This window comes from Mobula hypostoma, unplaced genomic scaffold (genome assembly GCF_963921235.1).
Source record: "Mobula hypostoma unplaced genomic scaffold, sMobHyp1.1 scaffold_36, whole genome shotgun sequence".
Classification (NCBI taxonomy): Eukaryota; Metazoa; Chordata; class Chondrichthyes; order Myliobatiformes; family Myliobatidae; genus Mobula; species Mobula hypostoma.
This window is the reverse complement of record NW_026948187.1, coordinates 5,180,202-5,198,909: the sequence shown is the minus strand read 5'-3', so window position 1 is coordinate 5,198,909 and position 18,708 is coordinate 5,180,202. Positions and strand designations below refer to the sequence as shown.

General features: G+C 46.2%; 2 protein-coding genes across 2 annotated transcripts in view; one reads left to right on the top strand and one right to left on the bottom strand.

Annotated features, from left to right (window-relative positions):
• LOC134341640 (zinc finger protein 850-like) overlaps positions 1-18,708 on the top strand; it is a gene marked incomplete at its 5' end in the record, with an annotated part of 170,840 nt that overhangs the window by 132,200 nt on the left and 19,932 nt on the right. The gene's annotated exons all lie outside the window — the stretch shown is intronic.
• Positions 8,095-17,028, bottom strand: LOC134341642 (zinc finger protein 229-like). Its single transcript, XM_063039536.1, has 2 exons — positions 17,001-17,028; positions 8,095-9,594 (listed from the first exon to the last, which is right to left on the bottom strand). Exon 2 carries the CDS (start codon positions 9,255-9,257, stop codon positions 8,304-8,306), a length of 954 nt encoding a protein of 317 aa, XP_062895606.1. The 5' UTR covers positions 9,258-9,594; positions 17,001-17,028; the 3' UTR covers positions 8,095-8,303.

Genomic DNA, 18,708 nt, shown 5'->3' with positions numbered 1-18,708 from the left:
AAAACAAAGTCCAAGGAGATGTTAACACCAGCAGCATTTCATCTCTAAACTTAGCCTGGGTCGCTGTATAAATGCAGGCGTTCGTGCAGGAACTCAGATACATGAGCATGTAGCCGGCTTCAGTGGCGACATATGCAGAGTCGGTGTAATCGCCGCCCTAAGGCGCGGTTCCTGTGATTCGGGTGGTGAGAAAGATCACGGCGACCGTCAGCCACAACAGAATGAAACTGCCGGACACACTAAAGAGTAAAATGATGGATTTCCGGCGGCCTTCCATCTCCGCATCGTTCTGTGTTTGACTGCTGTGACCGCGCAGTCCGCGGCGCACTTTACTGGCTAATAAAATGCGCCTCACTGTCAGACAGTTAAACAGGGTTATCAAAACGAAAGGTAATATAACCGTTAAAATACTCTGCAGAAAGGAGAATGCGACTCCCGCAAGAGACGTCATGAACCACGAACCCGGCTGACAGCCCCACTGAATACCTTTAACCATACCCATAGGTTTATACTCAAATAGAAACGGAACGCTCTGTAAATGAAACACGAGCCGCACGGTTATAATGCCGACAACAGCTGTCCTCACTGTGCAATATTTCGTTTTCAGTTTTTGACAACAGATCTCTACAAACCGATCGACTGTGAACAGGACAGTGTACCAGGCCGAGGTTTGCAGGCTGGTCGACATGAAATACAGAACAACCTTACAGTCGAATGTGCAAGACAGGAAGGAGATTGGAAACTGCTACATAACAATATGATACCCGATTACACAGAACACCATCACCAGGAGATCTGCCATTGCATGGTAACCATTTAGTGGGATATACATTTGGAAAGGCCGCAATTCCCTCGGAAGAGAACCACCATTGTCAATAGGTTCGCCAGGGAAAAAGTCAGAAATTGTGAATTACAAACAGGGCGAGGAGAAGCGTTCTCTGAGTCCAATGTAAATATGCTATTTGGACAGTGATCAACATAATTACCAGGGAAATATATTTCAAGAGAGATTAAAAACTCCTCATTCAGGAAAAAAATGGTTTGCAGCCGAACTCCACATTTGCTGCTGGTTAAGTTGCTGGTGACGTGCTCCCTTGGCGATGTAACCGAGAGGGAGAGGCACTACTGCTCATTCGCCATCACAACCGAGAAAAATACGGGAGATCACCATCTTCTCCCATACCTCCCTTGCGCCCTACATTCCCTACCCGTGCGACCATCATTTCAATGTCTCTTACCCTCGAAGCCCCATTCAGACACGTAGGGAATGAGAGCCGTCACAGAGCTGAACACAGTAGCTGTAGGAGGATCGGCTGATGTGCAGCCGACAGATTCCACTCAACGGAACTCTCATTATTATTGAGCCGGTACTGGCCCGGAGTCAGTGGGGCCGTGCCCGCTGTCGGTCATCAGCCCATGCTGAAACCGATGCACTCGTTCCCTCCGTTTAATCAATGAATGAGCGCAGAGCCCGGTGAACTGAATCGGACTTCACTGGCTTGTCCAGTGTCGCCTGTACGCAAACTAACTGAAATTCAATAGTTTAAGAAAAGTCGATCAATAAATAAGCTCTTCCACTTGGATCTATCTGCCCTTTTGATCGCATTCGGTATCATCTTGCAGTTGCAATAGGGACAAAATATTTCAAATCCCTCGCTGAAAACCTCATGCTTGTGATAGCTATATTTATTATAATTCCCAACTCTTACGGGTAAGACATATTATCAAAGGTTTGATCGGAAAGCCTAAAGTGGCGGGGAGAGAGATAGAGATGAAGGAACGCAAAGTGTATCCGGAAACTCCGCTCTCTGTCCAATTATGACCGATTGGAAGGGGCCGTGTTCAGCGGTAGTTGGTACAATCCACAATTGGTACTCTTTACTGTTCCTTCAAAAAATGATGTCACAAGATTCATTTCAATCCGGAACAATACGTGGTATCGAATTTACACCTGGCATCGGAGAGGATTGATTTCTCTGAATTTTAGCAGCATCGTCCGGGGTGAAATTTGGGCGGGCGGGGGGTGCGGGGTGCGGCAGTGAACGTGATCCATCGGAGACGAGCATCTCAGCAGCAGTCGTCTGCTGTGTCTCCGCGCTGGGTTGGTTTCGCCGGTACACGACACCCAGTGAAATGACTGTTAATCGAAGACGGTCCCTAACACTTCAGACAAAGAATAATTTCAATGTGTCGACTTACCCGGAACACCGACAGCTGCGAGAATAGGGTAAAATACGGCCCTTACATGCCGGATTGTTGGGAGAGCCATTTTTCTAGTATTGTACAAAATCTGCCGCACCCCTAACGCTAAATGCCACTCGCGCTCTGAGGTCGCTGTCCTTTTATACATTAATCTGTCCCCCGATAAAAAAAAAACAACAGCAACAAAGGTTGTACAATGACTCATTTAGTTACAGTCAGTTAACAAACAAGGTGACGTTTCCACTCCTGTGTCCTCTCGGCACCACAGAGAATACTTAAAGCTCAGTCCTCAAAATCGTCTAGCAAAGTAGACAATCAGAAAGTTTTTAAAGCTGTTCCACGCATTCCGGATTGAAATGCCAGTCATGACCTATCATTTACGTTATTGTTGTATTCATATTCAATTTATTTAATATTAATTGTTTGATATTTCGTTCCATATCCCCCAAAGCAAATGTTAGCTCTGTGCGAGCTCACAATTAATCCTGAAACGAACCCCACATTATATGAACATTACAGTGGACTTGCACAGTCTGCGTTATTTGCCCAATGAATGTGCAGAACATACCTTTTTCCAACTTTGTCCATACTTCCTCAATCACATGAACTCAGCAGCCCATTGTGGAGCTGTGATTGACAACGCCAGCACGAAATGCATTGAAGTATCCCCTGCTTGTTGACATTGAAGGCTAACAATCTCTATAATAACCTCTGTGACAAATATTACCAACACCGAATGTGCATCGGCTTTCCTGGCTCCGAATAAGGTCTCAATCAATGACGGTGCATATCATGGATCATCATTGGCTCCTCAATTCCATCATCAGAATCGGAATCATCCTTACTATCTCTGGTAAATGTCGTGAAATGTGTTACTTTGCCACAGTATTACAGAGCAATGCGTCCACAAATATTACTATAATGAAGTTACCCTAAGAAATAAATAAACAAGACGGGTAGCGCAAAGAGAAAGCAGAACAGTGACGTAGCTTATATGGATGCAAGAATCGTTTCGAAAGCTGAGGCCTGAAGGGAAGGAGTTTAGCTGGGACATGAGGAGGCTTGCTGAGCATTTCGGAGATACTGACGGCAGCTCCCTGACCATTAAGCTAGCCGCGGGCAAAGATGAGAACAGGAAATATGGGGAGGTGTTTAATTTGGGGGAGTGTGCCCATCTTGATGCCATTAGTCAGGAACCTGGGAGAGAAAGCTAGGAACGGGATGTGTTCAGGGAAATGCACAACAGAAATGTAGGCATTATTTGGGAGCTCCTGCTTGAAGATCAAGGTGGGATTGTTCCTCCGAAGCAGGGACAGGATAGTAAGGTGAAGGAGTCGTGGCTGCGACGAGATGTGGAATATCCATTCCTGAGGAAGAAAGAAGCATACTTAAGGCTTAAGGCTAAACGATCAGAAAGGGCTCTAGAGAGTTACAAGGTCGCCAAGAAGGAGACAAATAATGGATGTAAGAGCTAGGAAGGGCTGAAAAATACCGTGGCGAGTAGTATGGCTGATCTTCCCTGTTCGTTGTCCACTCCGGTCCTTTCTACACGTTTGTGAAGAACAGGAGGGTAATAGCGCTACTGAATGTTTTGCTTCAACATCGGCCATTCAAGGGTTTCCCAACAGGTTTTATGCCATGGACCAAACCCCTTCGGCAAGGGCTCCGTAGACCCAGATTAGGAACCCCAGAGGGACCTTGATGAATGTGAGGTCAGGGTGAATGGGCTGATATGCTGGAAGATGTCCAGGTTTAGAAAGAAGAGGCGTTGGACATTTTGAGGAGCATCTGGATAGATAGGATCCCGGGACCGAACGGACTGTACCACAGATTACTACTGCACGCGAGGGGGAAGAGATTGCTTCGGCTTTGCCGTCCTCACTGGTCGCATGAATAGGACCAAAGGTTTAGATGGTGTGAGGATGTTGCATATTTTGCCCAGGAAAGTTGATCTCCACAACATCGCCCATCAGTGAATTAACCCAGGGAATGAGGGATCAATTAATCTTAATTCATTGATGGGCGATGTTGGGGAGATTTCCTGGAGATACGGTTTAGGAATTCCACGATTCTCGGCTCATTAATGTGTAATTGGATCTTGGACCTCCTCACTAATCGTCCCCAGACGGTGAAACTACAAAGTTGTGCATTAACACCCAACCCTAAACACAGGGGCCCCGCAGTTTTGTGTACAGAGCCCACGCCTCTACTCTCGCTCTTCACCTGCGACTGCACTCCCACTCTTGCTGCAAACTCAGTCATTACAGTCACAGATGTCGCAACAGTGATTCGTCTAATCACAAAGACTAATGAGCCTGCATATAGAGAGGATGAACTTCAAATTTCCACTCAACATTAAAAAGAGAATGGAAATGGTAATTGACTGAAAAGTGTTAGAGGTCTCGAACAAGCCTCACTATTCCTAAATGGTGAGCAATGAAGAGTGTCTTCAGGTTCAAGTTGTTGGGGATGAATATCGCCGAGGACCTCTCTTGGACCATCAACTCAATCTCGCTAGCAGCGAAGCCACAACCATGACTATACTACCCCAGGTGCTTAGGCGAGCTAATCATTCTAAAATAGCTGGTCAACTTTAATCGATGTGCGATAGAGAGCATACAGACATACGGAAAGACAATGCTATACTCTAGCTTGAGCAAGGCAAGATGGAAAACAATCAAACGTTAATTAGGACGGCTCGGAACATCTCTAGGACGCAACTACCGGACTTGTAGACAACTACAACTCCAGATGCTTATATCAACATTAAAGACCCATCCTGGGGTGTATGGGGTGTCAGGGAGGGGTAGCACCTCTCGTGGGGGAACATGTCCTGTCCTTTTCAAGGCGGGTTTTCCACCTTTCGTCACCACCTGGCACTCAGATCTCACCTGTGCCTCCTCGTAGCTATTTGCATGCGATAGCGGCCACACCCCGGGAAACGGTTTCGACAAGCCCGCTAAACCAGGTGAGGCTAGCCGATGGGTCTCAAACACTCGGTGAGAGAGGGAGATGTTTATCCCAGCATGTGAAGACAGACTCCGGCGCATTGAGCGGACGAGACCAATGGAAGGTCCAATGGTCAAGAAGGTGGTCTCTGCAAGCGTCGTGGAACGTGTAGAGAAGGACAAGACACAGAAGACGTCCTGGTCATCCACTGCGCCTAGTCCCATCTCCAGCCGTCTCGGTTCTGTCTTGCCACTGGATCCAGATGGGAATTGGGAAGAGAGAGTGAGGCTGACGCTGCGCAACTCTCCCTCACTTAAATCCAAATCATGCGCTAGTCTCGACACCACCAATGGTGTCGAGGTCCTCATCGACGACGACGATGGACGAACAAAAAGACCCATCCGATCCCGGATTCTGTCTGTTCAATCACCTGCTATCAGGTAGGAGATATAGAATCACCTTCGCCAGGACTGTAGACTGAAGTAACGTCTTGCCGAATAATGCTACACCCTGGCTTGCCAGCGGCCTTTGGGTGATATAAACGACCGAAATCACTTGTGGATGTCAGAAAAGTTACTTTCAATGAAGCCGTACAGCACGCATTGCAATATCCGTTTTGCCCGGTCTGGAGTCTCACACAATTTAGTTCTCAGCAATGACAATAAAGTTCTATTCTAGTCTAATCATTTGCAGAAGCACAGTCTGGTTAGGGATAGACAACAGGGCTTTCAGAATAGCAGGACATGTCTCATGAACTTGATTGCATTCCTTGATGAATTTACAAGATGAATTGATGAAAACAGAGGCCTGGATGTGTACATGGATTTTAGCAAGGCATTTTCAAGTCGCCCAACGGTATGCTCATTCAGAAAGTCAAGCAGCGTGAATTCCAGGGCACCTTGCCTGTGTGCATTCAGAGTTGGTTAGGCTACAGCAGGCAGAGGATGTGGACGCCTTCATTAGAGGGAGGAAGGAGTTCAACAACCGCGAGATAATTTATTAGATCTGTAAAACTCTGCTGAATCCGTACCAACTGTATATTATTCAGTTCTGGTCGTCACATTGTCGATGCGTTCGAGATGGAGCACAGAAGATTTACCTAGTGACGCGTATTACGAAGAGAGGTTGAGCGAGTTAGGGTTTTATTTTCCTTTTGAAGAACAGGATTATGAGCTGTGACTTTAGAAAGGTGTATCAGATGAAAAGAGACAGGAATCGATTGTACAGCAGGAGGTACTGTATATTTAGCGGGCATAAATGGCAGATACAGGGAGGCATAAGTTTATGGAGTTCGGCGAAAGGTATAGTGGTGATGACAGAGGCTTTTCTTTTATACAGTGCGCGGTGGGTACGTGTAACACTCTGGCATTGGTGGTCTCGGGGAATATACGTTAGGGACATTCCACAGTCTTTCTGATAGGCACATTGATGAATGGGAAATTGTGGGCTAAATAGGAGAAAAAAAGGTCATATTGACCTTGGAGTAGGCTAAAACGTGGCCCCAACCGAGTGTGTCGAAGCGCCCACAATGCCATGCTGCTGTATGCATTATTCCCTCATGTATTCCTGAAACGTTCAAGATGTGTTTTCGTGATCACTCCCGACTCACCCTCCATTCATCTCTGCTCGTCATGCACCTTAATCTCAGCCGGTGGTCATTTTGTGATGGGAATCCTACCATCGCGCCCCATTCCCCCTTCCTCCATCTTCAAGTTTATCACAGCTCCACCCTCACCGTCCTGTCACTCCTGATCGCCTCCACCCCGTTATTGCCCGTCCTCCTACTTTGAGTGAGTCAGTGCCCCACGTCACTGTCCTCTTACTCCTTACTCCGACCCCTTACTCTTGAAACACTCCACACTCCACACTCTGTCCCTCGCCCTCCTCTCTGTCGCTGCCCTTCTCATACTAGCGGGCGGTCATTTATTGCTGGGTACCAATGCCAATCCTTCTCACAGTATCATAGAGTGAGTTGCACCCTGACGTTCACCGTCCACTCACTCCTTTCCCTGTTCATTCAATCTCAACTACCCGAAACCCACTTACCTTTCCTCCGCTTCCCTATCTCCTCGCCATCCATCTAACCTTCTCCCGGCAGCCATTTTGTGACAAGGAGTGGCGCCCTCGCACCCACTTCTCCACCAATAAGTGAGTCACTCTTCACGCTCAGCGCCATGTCACTTTCCTTCCCGCCCCATCATTTGCAAACCCCTACACCCCCGCCCAACCAACCTCGATCCTCACACCACCTCGATGTTGTGCATCTTACGCTGGTTGACTGACATCTTGCGATGCTAATTTTCACCCCTGCTCCCAGCATTCCATCCCTCTTTCATCCAGCCCCTACTTGTCCCATTAGTCCAGACTCTCTCCACTCCCTGTCCCCTTGCCTTCTCTCCCTCCATCCATCCCGTCCTGGGTGGCCAACATATTCTGTTGTGCATGCACAACTTCCTTCTGTCGTTAAGTGAGTCACTCCCACTCCCTCCGTGGCCATGTTCAACTCTCCTAACCATCAACCCAGACTGCGTCCTCGACTCCTCGATCTCCCTTCTCCCCTCGTCCACACCCCCACCAACAGCCCTTGATGGCGTCCATCTTATACTTGCCAGCGGTCATTTTGGGAAGGAACTCTCACCCACCTTTCCTCCACTGTCGAGAAAGTCCCTCACCCACCCTCACCATCCTATCCCACATCTCACCACCCCATCACTCCCTTCCCTTCCTGTCCTTGCCCTGCCCTTGTCTTATCTATTTTGGCCGCCATTTAGTGACAGGAACATTCGTGAGTGCTGAGTGAGTTACTTTGCCACGCTCAACGTCTGATCAGTCCACTCCTCATCCCATCATTCTTCTTCCTCCCAAACCCTTCATTCCTTCACCCCAAAAGCCCTTCTGCACGTATTTATCAGTATATATGTGTGTACTAAATATATATATTTATTCAAGGAGTAATTTCTTACAATTAAATTATATAGGGCCTATATTAAGCTGCTAGCCGAAGCGAGTTACATAAAGTTAGATGACTGAGTGAATAGCTTCACACATTCACAGCAGGTGAATGGCCTCTCGCCAGTGTGAACTCAGTGATGCACATTTGGTTGATTTGGCTGAGAGAATCTCTTCCCAAAGTCTGAGCAGGTGATCGGCCTCTACCCAGTGTGAACTCGCTGGTGTATCTGTAGGTTAGATGTCTGAGTGAATCCCTTCCCACAGTCTGAGCAGGTGAACGGCCTCTCTCCAGTGTGAACTGACTGGTGTCTCAGTAGGTGAGATGTCTGAGTGAATCCCTTCCCACAGTGCAAACAGGTGAATGGCCTCTCTCCAGTGTGAACTGACTGGTGTCTCTGTAGGTGAGATGATTTAGTAAATCCCTTCCCACAGTCTGAGCAGGTGAATGGCCGCTCTCCAGTGTGAACTCGCTGGTGTACCTTCAGTTGGGATGAGCAAGTGAAGCCCTTCCCACAGTCCGAGCAGGTGAACGGACTCTCCCCAGTGTGAAGTGACTTGTGTCCCAGCAGTTCGGATGACCGAGTGAATCCCTTCCCACAGTCTGAGCAGGTGAACGGCCGCTCCCCAGTGTGAACTCGCTGATGTACCTTCAGTTGGGATAACTGTGTAAATCCCTTCCCGCAGTCTGAGCAGGTGAACGGCCTCTCCCCAGAGTGAACTGAATTGTGTACCAGTAGGTCGGATGACCGAATAAATCCCTTCCCACAGTCTGAGCAGGTGAATGGCCTCTCTCCAGTGTGAACTCGCTGGTGTGCCATCAGGGTGTGTGATTGAGTGAATCCCTTCCCACAGTCTGAGCAATTGAACGGTCTCTCTCCAGTGTGAACTCGCTGGTGTACATTCAGGTCAGATGAGCAAGTGAAACCCTTCCCGCAGTCTGAACAGGTGAATGGCCGCTCCCCGGTGTGAAATCGCTGATGTCCCTTCAGTTTAGATGAGCAAGTAAATCCCTTCCCACAGACTGAGCAGGTGAATGGCCACTCCCCGGTGTGAACTCGCTGGTGTGCCATTAGGGTGGATGACTGAGTGAATCCCTTCCCACAGTCTGAGCAGATGAATGGCCTCTCATTAGTGTGAACTCGCTGGTGAGCCATTAGGGCAGATGACCGAGTGAATCCTTCCCTACAAATTCAGCAGATGAGCAGCCTCTGCCCAGTGTGATCTGACTGGTGTGGCCAGAGGTGGGATGACTGACTGAATCCCTTCTCACACATAGAACAGGTGAATGGCCTTGCCCCAGTGTGAATCTGCTGGTGTACCATTAGTTGGTATGACCGAGTGAATCCATTCCCACTGTCTGAGCAGATGAATGGGCTCCCCCCTGTGTAAAACGATGGGCATGTCAGTCAGTCAGATGATCGAGTGAATCCCTCCCCACTGTCTGAGCAGGAAGGATGATCAAGTGAATCCCTTGCTCCACTTCTTAAATATCTGGATAAAGACAGCAAAATTGGCATGTTAGGTTTGAGATTCCCGTAACCAAATTCCTTGTCATTTTTAACCTGTAAAAAGATTTACAAAATCCATCATTTCAGACAACATTTCAGATGAGATCACTTGAGTTGTCAAGGTGGGATCTGACATCACACTGTTACCGTGAAGTTCAACCCAAGTTGGAGAGAGAAATCATCTTCTCACTGGGCACAGTGCTGGTATCTGGAATGACCATCAAACTCTCTGATGCTCTTCCTGTCTCCATAAGAATGGGGCATTTCTGCCATCTCCAATCTGTGACCTGCTCAGTTTGACTCTCTCCATTGGTATTATTCCCTGTTCCCACTGAGCTGCATGGGTGTCTGGCCCCACAGTAACTGAAACACTCTCACACAAATAGCCGGCAGTGTATTCCATGCACCCACCACTCTCTGTGTAAAAAACTTAGCCTGACATCCCTTTGGTATTTATTTCCAAGCACCTGAAAACTATGCCCCCTCGTGTTAGCCATTTCAGCCCTGGGAAAGCATGTCTGCAATCCACACGATCAATGCCCCTCATCATCTTATACATCTGAGAAAACCTCTAAACATAATCAAGGAAATTATACATTGCTTTGAGAATTTGTTAGAAGTATACAAAATTATTAGGGTATAGATAGGGGAAATGCAAGCAGCTTTTTCCACTGAGGTTGGGTGGGATGACAACCAGAGGTCATGGGTAAGTGGGGAAGGTGAAAATGTAATGGGAACATGTGGAAACGCTCTTCACTGAAATGCTCGTGAGAGTGTGGAATGAGATGTCAGCACAAGTGGTGATATGATCTCGATTTCACCATTTCAAAGAGGTTTTGATGAGAGCCTGGATGGTAGGGGTATGGAGGGCGATGGTCCCTGTGCGGGTAGTTGCATTACACAACTTGAATGTTTTTTCAGCATTGACTAGATGGGCCAAATAGTCTGTTTCCGTACTGAACTTCTCCATGTTTCTATGACAGAGAAGCTGGCCAAACTTGTTTGGAAGGGAAAAGGTAGGGGTGATAACGGAGCAGCAATGGCTGGAGTTTCTGGGAGCAATTCGGAAGCTGAGTGATCAAAACATCCTAAAGAAGTGGAAGCACTGGAAAGGCAGGAGGAGACAACCATGGCTGAAATGAGATGCCAAATCCAACATAAAAGCCAAAGTGAGGGCAAAATATGGAGGAAAAACTATTGGGAAGCTTTTAGAAACCAACAGAAGACTAAAAAAAAAAGTCAGATGAGCTCAGGGTGTGGAATTATGATATTGCAGTCATTAATGAGTCTTGGTAGCACCCAACAGTCTGAGGCATTTGGAGGAACAAAATATCCAGGGCCTCAATATCTCTTGAAAACCAAGGTTCCCTGCACCTGTTACCTTTCAACATTTATTTTGGCAGGCACACACAAACTCTACACACTCAAAATTTCACTTCTGAAGATCTCCCACTTACCAAGTACTCCTTTGCCAGAAAACAGCCTGTCCCAAACCACACTTGTCAGATCCTTTCTGATACCATCAAAATTGACCTTTCTTCATTTTAGAATCTCAACCTGTGTTCCAGATCTCTATTCTTCTATCTTTACTTTGAATCTCATGGCATTGTGATCACTAATTTCTGCCACCAGCCATGGATCATTTTCCAACAGCTCATTGCACACTTCTACATCGGTAACTCTACGTACTGATTAAGGGCACATTTGACAAACTACCCCATCTAGACCTTTTACAGTATGGGAGTCCCAGTCAATATATGGAAAGTTAAAATCAGTTACTGAGTCAAACTTTGTTTCTTGGCATGGTCTGCAATCTTTCTGCAAATTTGTTCCTCTAAATCCCTCAGACTGTTGCGTGCAACCAAGTCCCAATAATGGCTACAATATCAGAATTCCATGTCCTGGCTTTCCTACGATGCTTCTTGCATTGTGATATAGACAGCTCAGCACATTCATCGCACCATGCTCACCTATTTGATTGCTGACTCTATCTGAGGTCCGAACAACATCTGACTGTTGTCAAGAAAACAAACTCTCCCTCATTGTCACAAAAACAAAGGAGCTGATTGTGGATGACAGAAGTAATGGAGACAGGCTAACCCCTGTTAACATCACTGGATCTGGGGTTGAGAGGATGAACAGCTTTAAGTTCCTTGGCAGCAACATCACCAAGGATATTACATGGTCTGTACATACCGGCTGTGTTGTGAAAAATAGCACAACAGCACCTCTTTCACCTCATACGGTTGAAAAACTTTGGGATGGAGCCCCAGATCCTAAGAACTTTCTACAGGGACACAATTGAGAGCATTCTGACTGGCTGCATCACTGTCTGGTCTGGGAACTGTACTTCCCTTAATCGCAGGAACCTGCAGAGAGTGGTGCAGACAGCCCAGTGCAGCTGTAGATGTGAACTTTCCACTATTCAGGACATTTGCAGAGACAGGTGTGGAAAAAGGGCCCAAAGGATATTGGGGACCCGAATCACCAAAACCACAAACTGTTCCTGCTGCTACCATCCAGGAAACAATACCATAGCAAAAGCACCAACAGGCTCCGGGACATCATCTTCTGCCAGGCCATCAGACTGATTAATTGATTTCTCTGTTATATTGACTGTCCTATGTACAAACTATTTATTATAAATTACTATAAATTACACATTGTACATTTAGACGGAGGCATAACATAAAGATTTCTATTCCTCATGTATATGAAGGATGTATGTAATAAAGTCAACTCAATTCAATTCACCCTCTCCACTATCTGATCTGTCATTCTAGCTCCCATTCTCCTGCAACTTATTTTAACCACATCACTCCCCCACACTAACTCTAGCAAGCCTTACCACTAGGATATTAGTCCCCTCTTGTTCTGTTCCTCTAACTACCAAATCCCCTATCAGCCCTCCGACTTTTCTCTGCCAGGTTATTCCCCCGCCCCCGCAACAGTTTCTAAAGTGAGCAACAAGAGTACTCTGCGATGGCTATTTAAACGCATTCTACTTCCTGACTCTCTCCCAGTTTCCTGTGTCCTGCACCTTCGGTGTAACTCACCTCTCTTCATGTCATATATATCACCCCTTCTAACTCCTGCATGATCTGGAATTCATCCATTTCAAGTTCCATCTCCTTAAAGTGCAGGGTTTCATTTGCAGCTGGATGCACATCATGTAGGTGAGGGCATCAGGGACACTGGAGGTCTCCCCACATTCCCACGAATGTCCATAAGACCAAAGGACCATAAGACAAAGGAGCAGAAGTTGGCCATTCGGCCCATCGAGTCTGCTCCGCCATTTTCTCATGAGCTGATCCATTCTCCCATTTAGCCCCACTCCCCCACCTTCTCACCATAACCTTTGATGCCCTGGCTACACAGATACCTATCAATCTCTGCCTTAAATACACCCAATGACTTGGCCTCCACTGCTGCCCGTGGCAACAAATTCCATAGATTCACCACCCTCTGACTGAAAAAAATTCTTCGCATTACTGTTCTGAATGGGCGCCCTTCAATTCTTAAGTCATGCCCTCTCGTACTAGTCTCCCCCATCATGGGAAACAACTTTGCCACATCCACTCTGACCAAGCCTTCCAACATTTGAAATGTTTCTATGAGGTCTCCCCTCATTCTTCTAAACTCCAAGGAATACAGTCCAAGAGCGGACAAACGCTCCTCATATGTTAACCCTCTCATTCCCAGAATTATTCCAGTGAATCTTCTCTGTACCCTCTCCAACGTCAGCACATCTTTTCTTAAATAAGGAGACCAAAACTGCCTACAGTACTCCAAGTGAGGTCTCACCAGTGTCTTACAGAGCCTCAACATCAAATCCCTGCTCCTATACACTATTCCTCTAGAAATGAATGCCAACATTGCATTCGCCTTCTTCACTACCGACTCAACCTGGAGGTTAACCTTAAGGGTATCCTTTACGAGGACTCCCAAGTCCCGTTGCACCTCAGAACTTTGAATTCTTTCCCCATTTAAATAATAGTGTGCCCATTTATTTCTTCTGCCAAAGGGCAGAACCATACACTTCCCAACATTGTATTTCATTTGCCACTTCTTTGCCCATTCTCCCAATCTATCCAAGTCTCTCTGCAGACTCTCCGTTTCCTCAGCACTACCGGCCCCTCCACCTATCTTTGTATCGTCAGCAAAGTTAGCCACAAAGCCATCTATTCCATATTCCAAATCGTTGATGTACAATGTAAAATGAAGCAGCCCTAACACTGATCCCTGTGGAACACCACTGGTAACCGGCAGCCAACCAGAATGGGATCCCTTTATTCCCACTCTCTGTTTCCTGCCAATCAGCCAACGCTCTATCCACGTGTGTAACTTTCCCGTAATTCCATGGGCTCTTATCTTGTTAAGTAGCCTCATGTGTGGTACCTTGTCAAAGGCCTTCTGAAAATCCAAATATACAACATCCACTGCATCCCCCTTGTCTAGCCTACTGGTAATTTCCTCAAAAAATTGTAATAGGTTTGTCAGGCAGGATTTTCCTTTAAGGAATCCATGCTGAGATCTGCCTATCTTGTCATATGCCTCCAGGTACTCTGTAACCTCATCCTTGACAACTGACTCCAACAACTTCCCAACCACCGATGTCAAGCTAACAGGTCTATAATTTCCTTTTTGCTTCCTTGCCCCCTTCTTAAATAGCAGAGTGACATTTGCAATCTTCCAGTCCTCCAGAACGATGCCAGAATCTATCGACTTTTGAAAGATCATCACTAATGCCTCCGCAATCTCCACAGCTACTTCCTTCAGAACACACGGGTGCATTCCATCTGGTCCGGGAGATTTATCTACCTTTAGACTATTCAGCTTCCTGAGTACATTCTCTGTCGTGATTGTGACTGCACACACTTCTCTTCCCTGCCACCCTTAAGAGTCCGGTATACTGCTGATGTCTTCCTCAGTGAAGTCTGATGCAAAATACTCTTTCAGTTCCTCTGCCATCCCCTTATTTGTCATTACAATTTCTCCAGCATCATTTTCTATTGGTCCTATATCTACTCTCACCTGTCTTTTACTCTTTATATACTTGAAAAAGTTTTTAGTATCCTCTTTGATATTATTTGCGAGCTTCCTCTCATAGTTAATCTTTTCCCTCTTAATGACCTTCTCAGTGTCCTTTTGTAAGGTTTTAAAAACTTCCCAATCGTCTGTCTTCCCATTAATTTTTGCTTCCTTGTATGCCCTCTCCTTTGCTTTAACTTTGGCTTTGACTTCTCTTGTCAACCACGGTTGCATCCTTTTTCCATTCGAAAATGTCTTCTTTTTTTGGAATATACCTGTCTTGCACCTTCCTCACTTCTCGCATAAACTCCAGCCACTGCTGCTCTGCCGTCTTTCCCGCCAGTGTTCCTTTCCAGTCAACTTTGGTCAGTTCCTGTCTCATGCCACTGTAATTTCCTTTACTCCACTGAAATACCGACACATCAGAATTCAGCTCCTTTTTTTCAAATTTCACCGTGAACTCAATCATGTTCTGATCACTGCCGCTTAAGGGTTCCTTCACCTCAATCTCTCTAATCAACTCCGGTTCATTACATAATACCCAATCCAGTACAGCCGATCCCCTAGTGGGCTCAACAACAAGCTGTTCTAAAAAGCCATCTCGCAGACATTCTACAAATTCTCTCTCTTGAGGTCCAGTGCCGACCTGATTTTCCCAATCCACTCGCATGTTAAAATCCCCCACAATTATCATAACACTGCCCTTCTGACAAGCTTTTTCTATTTCCTGTTGTAATTTGTAGTCCACATCCCTGCAGCTGTTTGGAGGCCTATAAATACCTGCCATCAGGGTCCTTTTACCCCTGCGATTTCTTAGCTCAACCCAAAAAGATTCTGCACCTTCCGATCCTATATCACCTCTTTCTAATGATTTAATATCATTTCTTACCAATAAAGCCACGCCTCCCCCTCTGCCTACCTTCCTATCCTTCCGATACACCGTGTATCCTTGGACGTTCAGCTCCCAGAGACATGCATCCTTTAGCCAGGTCTCAGTGATGGCCACAATATCATACCTGCCAATCTGTAGCTGTACAACAAGATCATCCACCTTATTCCTTATGCTGCGTGCATTTAATTATAACACCTTGCTACTTTTCGCTTTGATTTCACTGCAACTTTATTGCACTGCAACTCATCCCAATGGCTACAAATTTGCTCCATCCCCCTGCCTGTCTTTCCTGACATCTTTACTGCTCACTATCTGAGATTTATTTCTGTTTTCCCCTTCCTCCGCTCTGTCATTCCGGTTCTCATCCCCCTGCCAAATTAGTTTAAACCCTCCCTAACAGCTCTATTAAAATGTCCCCTCTAATTTGTAACAACCAATGTGCACATAAATCTTGTACTGTGCATTTTTCACCCAGTGACAACATGTGTACACTGAATTTTATATAGAGAGGTATTCATTTTAATAGCAAGCAAATCACTGTCGACAGGAACTTTGATCTCCTCTGAGTTCGATTGAGTTCATCTGCACTCTCAGACAACCTATGTAGCAGGCCTGTAACGGTTAATGAAGGATTTTCCTTTCCAGAGCTTTTGCACATTGTCCATATGCCGTTTTCTTGCTAAGTTACGCTTAAAAATGTCGGATTTCCAAATATCACTCCACTCCTTCCCAGTTGCAAATTCTCCAGCATCTTTTGCATCACCACAATACACACAGTTAACACCAGTTTCTGTATTGTACATAAATATTTCCCCTGAACCCTCCCCCGAATGACTGACGGTGGTGAACTCGTTGATGGTACAGTAATGCCAATGAATATAAAAGGAAGCGCAATAGTCTGTCTCATTGGAGTCTAGCACATTTGTGATGTGAAAGCTCTTTGATACCCAGGACAAAGGTGTTTGATATCTTCACAGAGTGAATGGATCAAGACATGTCCTCACGGGTAGAAAGGTCCAGAACAAGAGAAGTTGAAACAAGCAACACACGCAAAATGCTGGAGGAACTCAGCAGGCCAGGCAGCATCTATGGAAAAGTGTACTAATGCTGAATTCCGGCATTTTGTGTGTGTTGCTTGCATTTCCAGCATCTGCAGTTTTTTTCTTGTTTGTGATTGGAGGTAGAAGAAAGGTGATTTTCTCAACAGCTGATGTAAAAGATTTTGTTCCCTTTCTCCGAGTTCCTAATCCTTGCATTTAGACAGCTGGAGCTCAGCTCTGTCTGAGAGATCCATCGGCTCCCATTCCCTCATCAGCCGGAAGCTCCCCGGGGTCCGTGCAGGGATCGTGGGGCTGAGAGAGAGGGACGAGAGCAGGACTGTCCCGGGATCGCGGGTCACAGTTTCCGGAGTCACAGTAATTGCCCCTCAGTCGGTAGTGAAAACGGTCTCACGGAGAAACACTCACCGGCAGCGAGATCCGAGGCCTTTTTCTGTACTGCGCATGCGTGATATTCGGGCCCTCCGCAACCCTGACGCCTGCGCATTCGATCGGTGCTTCAGCGACGCGAGAATTGTAACGCAGAGCTTTCAGGTTAATCACGGAGCCATTGAAAGTTTCTGCAAGCACCGGTTCAAGTACATACCTCAGTTTCTTTTTGTGTAGAAAACTCAGCACCTCTTTTAACGCAGAAAGCAGCTCCCATAAAACAATACACTTAATATCAGCAAACGTTCCGCGTGTTTAATGCCAAAGTAAAACGTTCTTACAAATGCAGATATAAAACACAAGAGATTCTGCTGTTGCTGGAGATGTGGACACATACACATAAAATGCTGGAGGAACTCTGCAGTTCAGGCAAAAACTAAGCAGAGGAGTACACAGCCAATGCATGCCGAAGGGGCTCAGCCTAAATGTTGTCTATTTGTTCCTCTCCACCTTGGCTGCCTGATCTGTTGATTTCCACCGGTATTTTGCAGAAATTAACCATTTTTTTTATCAACCAGTTTCCAAATGTTTTTGATCTTTCATTTGTAGCCACATCCTGCTGGTCTGATTCCTCTTCTTCCTCCTTCTTGTAAACTCTAGGCGGCATCTCTTTCCGGAGCCCCAAAGCCCTGACTCAGGCTGGCAACTCTTTGGTTTCTGACTCTGCTCCATCGAAGATTCACTCTAGTCTGCTGTCGGTCTTCAGCAGTGCATTGCAACAACCCAGCTGTCTGAGGCACAGTCGTTTGAAATTAGTGAAAATGACCCCAAAAAGTTGAAAAGAGCAGGAAAGAAGGAGCTTAACCACCTTAGTCCAGAGCCCTGAAGAACGTCAAAACCACAGTGAGCTCATCGTCTTATTCAGCCTTGAGAAAATCATGCAGGAAATTCATGCAGGTGTATAAAATGATGAAAGGTATTGGTCGTGTGGATAGCCAGAGGCGTTTTCCCAGGGCTGAAACAACTAACAGAAGGGGCGCAGGTTTAAGCTGCTTGGAAGTAGGTACAGAGGAGATGTCAGAGCTAAGTTTTTTAAACAAATCGTGGTGTGTGTGTGGAATGCACTGCCAGCGACGGTGGTAGTTACAGGCGGATACAATAGAGTATTTTAATAGTCATAGTCATAGTCATAGTTATACTTTATTGATCCCGAGGGAAATGGTTTTCGTTACAGTTGCACCATAAACATTTAAATAGTAATAAAACCATAAATAGCTAAATAGTAATATGTAAGTATGTAAATTATGCCAGAAAATAAGTCCAGGACTAGCCTAGTGGCTCAGGGTGTCTGACCCTCCAAGGGAGGAGTTGTAAAGTTTGATGGCCACGGGCAGGAATGACTTCCTATGACGCTCTGTGTTGCATCTCGGTGGAATGAGTTGCTGGCTGAATGTACTCCTGTGCCCAACCAGTCCATTATGTAGTGGATGGGAGACATTGTCCAAGATGGCATGCAACTTGGACAGCATCCTCTTTTCAGACACCACCGTCAGAGTGTCTAGTTCCATTACCACATCACTGGCCTTACGAATGAGTTTGTTGAATCTGTTGGTGTCTGCTACCCTCAGCCTGCTGCCCCAGCACACAACAGCAAACATGATCGCACTGGCCACCACAGAGTCGTAGAACATCTTCAGCATCGTCCGACAGATGTTAAAGGACATCAGTCTCCTCAGGAAATAGAGAC

Bases quoted from the DNA above. Each gene is read 5' to 3' on its own strand.
- LOC134341642 (XM_063039536.1), bottom strand. From the start codon at position 9,257: ATGGCTCACCAGCGAGTTCACACTAATGAGAGGCCATTCATCTGCTCA.